The 5,881-nt window shown below is 48.9% G+C and overlaps 1 protein-coding gene across 1 annotated transcript in view; it reads right to left on the minus strand.

Annotated features, from left to right (window-relative positions):
* rnd2 (Rho family GTPase 2) overlaps window positions 1-5,881 on the minus strand; it is a gene marked incomplete at its 3' end in the record, with an annotated part of 24,880 nt that extends 18,999 nt beyond the window's left edge. The window contains exons 1-2 of the mRNA XM_084448847.1: window positions 5,734-5,881; window positions 5,158-5,245 (exon numbers count right to left, since the gene is read on the minus strand). Of these exons, the coding sequence (XP_084304973.1) occupies window positions 5,158-5,245; window positions 5,734-5,835 (190 nt within the window). The 5' untranslated portion in view covers window positions 5,836-5,881. The remainder of the gene's footprint in view (window positions 1-5,157; window positions 5,246-5,733) is intronic.

Consider the following 5,881-nt stretch of genomic DNA (forward strand, 5'->3'; position numbering starts at 1 on the left):
GGCGGAAAGCCAGGTCACCCGCCTCCCACCACACACACACACACACACACACACACACACACACACACACACACACCCCACCCCACCTTCCATCCAAAAATACCTCCAGAAGCATTTTAATTGCCGGTGTGTGGCTGCAGGGGCTCACTTATTCCTGGCTCCCGCTGAGCTACGACCCGGAGTCACACACAGTCTGTGAAATCTCATGTCACAATATATTATTTGAGATGTCCTTTTTTGGGTCCCGGACTACGAATAACCCGGTGAAACAGGAATAAAATGACTTGCAGAAAAAAAATGGCTGGTGATGATACCGGCGCTCCGAAAAGAACAAAGGTGCAAGACTTAAGGCTCAGGTTACATTTTTTATTAGGTTTTCAGTCTTGACGCGCTTCGGCATTGTGCCTTCATCAGAGTATCAGAGCCCCGGTCTGATAACCAAATAAAAAATGTAACCTTAGCCTTAAGTCTGGCACCTTTGTTCTTTTCGGAGTGCCGCTCTCATTGCCGACCTGGTGTTTTTTTCCTACAGGTATTTGACTGTTATCTGAAGACTCATAGAGGCAACTAGAGAACGCGCACCTGCTCGACATCTTAAAGGAATAAAATGACATTTTTGGAACGTAAGAACTAATGTAAATATTTAATCACAGTTGCTCTCCCCTCGTCGATTGCAATACACGTAGAAGTGCTCTATGCTATGCTTCAGGCGTCTTTTCACGGCATAAAAATACCACAGGTGACTAATCTCCCCGTTATTTGAAACGAGTCTATTCTGCAGACGTTCGTTTCTGAAGCAGAGGACAGAGCCGGCGTGCGTTACGTTCACGCTGTATATAGGACATTCTAATGGTTACATAATTACTAATTAGAGCAATTATCACAGTGAAGTCTTTTCATACGAATGATCCGAGGAGCGCACACCTCCCTCATTAAAAGTCGTCCCCGGGAGATGGGACGGGGTCACGGCCGGGGTCACGGCCGGCGCGGTATCTCATTAGACAGGTGCAGGTGTTCCGCGTCGGAGAGAGCGCCTGCTATGCAAAGCCAAAAACTGGTTTCTGTTCTGCCAGTTATCGCCTCGGGCTGCTGAAATGGCTGTCAGGAGCTGTCTGGAAGCACAGCTTAGTACATCTGTGTTCGCTCGTCAACGGCGCCGTCGTCAGGAAACTGTCGTCCCCCTTTTAGAACGTTGGCATCGAACCTACGTTTTATTTGCATCTGACAACAAATCATCATCTGTACTCTACATCGCCCAAATCTTACTATTTGAATATTCCGCTAAATGATACTGCAGCTTAACATGTGGATTTGAATACTGGCTTTAGCTCCAACACAGCAAAGGCGCGATCTCCCAGCCTTACTGTGTTGGACCGTGGAGGTCTCAACCACATTTGGTCGTCCAACCTGAGTCCCCGCAAGCTGGAGGTTTTGACCAGTAAATCCATGATGTAGGCTGGGGCAGGGCCGTTCAGTGCTTTGTAGACAAAGAGGAGGATCTTAAAAGATACTCTCACTTGTTTAGAAAGGAGACTTCTGGCGGGTAGTATTGCGCTAAGCTAGGCGGAAGCAGTGACCCATGAGCTGAGTGGCGTGTCCGATACTGTATTACTATGAGAGAGGGCAGCGCGGCGTTTGATGCTGCGTCCGGTCGTCGAAGCGGTCGTCCCTCGTGTCCGCTGGGGTTACAGCAGGCCGGGGGTCAGGCCAGCTCCTCAGCTCGCTCACCCCGCCTCCGTGTGCCTCCGCCCGCTCCAGCCGACCAGACTATCGAGCCCAGAGAGAGAAGCTCTGGCTCGATTCCATTCCCGTGTGAGGGGCTGGTGCTATTAAAGATTAATCAAGTGGAAAGGGCCATGGCGATGGGAAGGGCTTGTGAACGGAGCTTGTTTATACAGACCTCGGGGTGCGCTAATGGTCCAGCGCACTGAGAATGCGGGTTTCCACCAAGACAAAGACATCAGGAATGCTGAAAAGTCAGTTTGCCCGTGACACAGGGAGTCTGTGCTTTGTTGTGTAAGGAAGCAGGGTGATGCAACCTGCTCAAAGTGACCCGTCACTATCTCTCCAGTCAAAAAACAAACCGCATATATGGAGACACTTGCTGAGCGCGGAGGGGCAATTATTATATGTTTGGCGTGTAGAAATGCTTTTTTTTTATGGTGCTGGAGTGTGTGACTCCACAGCTGGGTCTTGTCAGTGAGAGACAGAGGGACTGAGGCAGTTTTCTGGCCTCCATGCACAGAGCTTTCACTTTTCTGTGAAAAGTTTCTTAATGAGGCGAGGCATCGGTAAATCAGGGAACGTAAACAGGGATGTTGCTGTCCTGGGAATGCTGGGATAGTCTCTGGCCGTCATGGGTTCACATTCCGAGGGACGCGCCGGCGTGCGAGTGGGGGACGGGGGACTCGGAGGGGACGTTTCCCAGGGTGCAGCGCTGCCATATTGGGAAGAGAGGCGAGGGGGGGCTTGGCTCGACCCCCCCCCCGCCTCTGTTCAGGGCGGTCGAGTAAGAGAAAAAAAACTAGCTGGCGGACTAGCACCGTGCATTGTGAGTGCCCAGTGCTGGTCTCGGATTGGAACGTTGGCCCATTGTGACCCGGTGTCATTGTTAGGTTGACCAATCAGAACTTGAAATGGGGCTTGGAATGGTGACATTTGGACTCAAGTAGCAATGGACTGTCAGTCACCCGTCTTTTTTTAAATGAGCTTGTCATATGACACAGAAAATACACAACAACAAATGTCTAAATATTGTTTCTCACCTACCGACAACACAATAAACACAAATGTAAATACATTAATAAGCCGCCCGCATGCACACATGAGCATCCATGCACGCGCGCACGCACACACACTCACACACACACACACTCGCACGCATAAACACACACACATAAACACACACCTCATTTGAATTCCGCTCAATCAGCTTCTAAATGACTTAATTCTCCAGATGGTCCTACGCTGAATGCGAGTGGAATACAAAGCAGCCCAGTCAGTTGCCCTCTGGTCCAAAGGAGCCATAAGGGCCTGGTTTCTGTTTACGTCTCTTTAAAATAAACATCACATTCATTTAGAGCCCTGGCACACGCACACACACACACACACACGCACACACACACACACACACACTAATTAAGTACATGGAGCCGTGAGGTCCTCAATTACACCAACATTTCACCTCTATTTCCATCTATTCTGAAAGGGCCGCACTGTACGGAGAAAACCGAATCAATGAAGCTACACTAATCAATGCGACCGTCGGCAGGCTTAAACAATGCGCACTTTGACCTTGTTAATGACAACACATGTAGTGTCAGACCATAGAAAGCCTCGTCAGTCTGAGTAAGCTGTGACTCGAGATAGAAATAGCTTCACCTGAAAGAGGGATCAATAGTGCTTCATTCAGACTTTGCCGGCAGTGAGACCTATCAAACAGGGGCGGAAAGCGAATCTACGGACAAGATTTTCAAGTAGGCTTTAAAAGCTTGGCCGATAGGGTAGCTGCGATGCCAGCCGTAGTTCATGGAATGCGAATGGGAGATCTACTGATGCAAATGGCTCCTAACAGCAATTCTAATGGTGGGTCCAGAGGGTGCGCTAGCAGCTGAAGCAGGGAAGGAACTTGGCCCTGGGCTGCACTGCTACTGCCAATGACCATGAAGGGCATGGGGGCGAGGAAGGCAGAGAGGCTCATGGGACAAAAAAAGGGGCAAGGGAGTGAAAGATCGAAAGAAAAATAAATGAAGGAGAATGGTAAGGAAAGAGTTTTTCATCGAATGTGAACATCTGTGTTTGTTATGAATGTTTTCAAGCAAAGCACCAAAACAAACAAACATGTAGAAGAACACACACACACACCAAACACACATACAGACACACACATACACAGCGTGGTGGTCTGACGTCATGGTTTGGTTGGGGGCAGCGGGGGGGGTCTTTGCAGCAGATAAAGGCATAATCACACACCGCCAGCGAGCGTTTAAAGAGTCAGAGATGGACAGGGGGCCTAACACTGCTACCACATCAGCAGCCACCTAAAAGCAGAGATATAGATAAGGAACACTTCTGAGTACAAACACTTCTGTCTGCAATTCCCAGCAACCCTCTAACCCTTGGGTGACAGGCCGGAGGAGATTTACTCTCAAGGTCAAGATGAGGTCATCTCCATCTAGCCACTGCCGCCATTTTCCCACAAATACCCTCTAAAGAAAACATTCTTCGCCGTAGGGCTGTGTGATGTGAAAATATCACATCATCCGTTCTTAGGTCTGTTCTGCTCTGAGGTTTGGAAGTGTTTTTTGGGAACAGAGGGGATTTCCCTCGAGGGCCCCGCGGCCCCGGAAGAAGCCTCTTGGACAGGGATACGAACGGCCAGATAGATGGACAGTTACAGCAGCGCCGTGGCTCTCAGCTGTAAACTGACCCGGCCTGACAGCCAAGCCCACGCTGAAAGTAGCGTGGCATTCCACCAGGATGGGTATCACCCCCCCCCCCCCCCCCCCCAGTACAGAGAAGGCTTCTGGGAGTGTGAGGAGCCGAATCAAAGTGCTTTCCCATCATGGAGTGTCCATGTTCATGATGTTTCCCATCATGCAGTGTGTCATTCTACTAAACCCCCACAGTCGGTCCATGGTGGGAATCAAACACAGACCCATTAGATGGACAATGGAAGGGTAATTAGTTTGACTCGCCTTTTTGGCATTGATGACTGCTGTGGAACGAAAAAGAATGGAGGTTTTGGAACGGCGGGTATGATTTCGTGGGGCCCTTCAGCTTAATTCAGTACCAGAAACCCCTCGCGTGGTCCCGGGACAGAGCATGGGAACAGCCAAACACAGAGCGCGCGCCCCGCCGGCGAGGAATGCAAACAGGGGCGCTGAGCAAAAATGACTGGCACCGAGGTTTCCAGCAAAGACAACAATCATAAATAGGCCTAGCAGATGCCAAAAATATGTCAGTCGTAGGTTGGCGAGGTCAAAGCAATTCGTCAGAGGGATGCAACAGAAGTTGTAGGGCCCTTCGCAAGGAATGACTGCTTGAAAAGTTGAAACTCGTTGAAGTAACCGCCCCCCCCGCGGTCGTAGATGTCGCAGTGTCTGCGCACCATGAAGATTGATACATCTGTCCGGGAGATATCAGAAATAGTCTTACCTGAAGTGTCCCACATGTTCAGTTCAATCCTCTGCTTGTCGATTTCAAAACTGGCCGTGTAGTTCTCAAAGACCGTGGGCACATAATTCTGAAATGAGAGATTTAATTTGTATGAGAATCAATTAAACATCTTGGTAGAGGTTTATATCAGGTGAGGTTAATTCTCAGTAAATCACCAGTGTATTGGCCTATAATCGAAGGTCGTTTTAACAGCATATGTGCAATTTATTTGGGAGACATATGGGTGCCAACTTTTAATATCAAATCATAAAACTATTATAACCGTGTATAGACGCCTCTCTCTCTCTCTCTCTCTCTCTCTCTCTCTCTCTCTCATTCTCGCGCACATCTCTCCAACGCAGGTGCGCACACCCTGGTGCGTGATTGGTGTTTATGACTATGACTAGGCTAATTCAGGTGCATAACTGCCTTATGAAAATGACAGTAGCCTATTCTAAATTTAATTTATGTATATTACACACTTGACTAGCCCATAACTCCCCTGTACAGTTGTCCAATTCCCCATCTGACAGGCAGTGCCTAGCGTAATCACTCTCATTAGAAGTAGACACTCACCTCTGGATAGCAGTCCTTTGCAAAAACGTGTAACAACGCAGTTTTACCACATTGTGTATCTCCGACCACAACGATTTTACAGCGGCTGCCTTGACTTTCCATCTTTGCCCGTCAAAGTCTGTTTTTGACACGGATTGGATTCATTCAC

Source organism: Borostomias antarcticus (assembly GCF_949987555.1).
Source record: "Borostomias antarcticus genome assembly, chromosome: 14".
NCBI lineage: Eukaryota > Metazoa > Chordata > Actinopteri > Stomiiformes > Stomiidae > Borostomias > Borostomias antarcticus.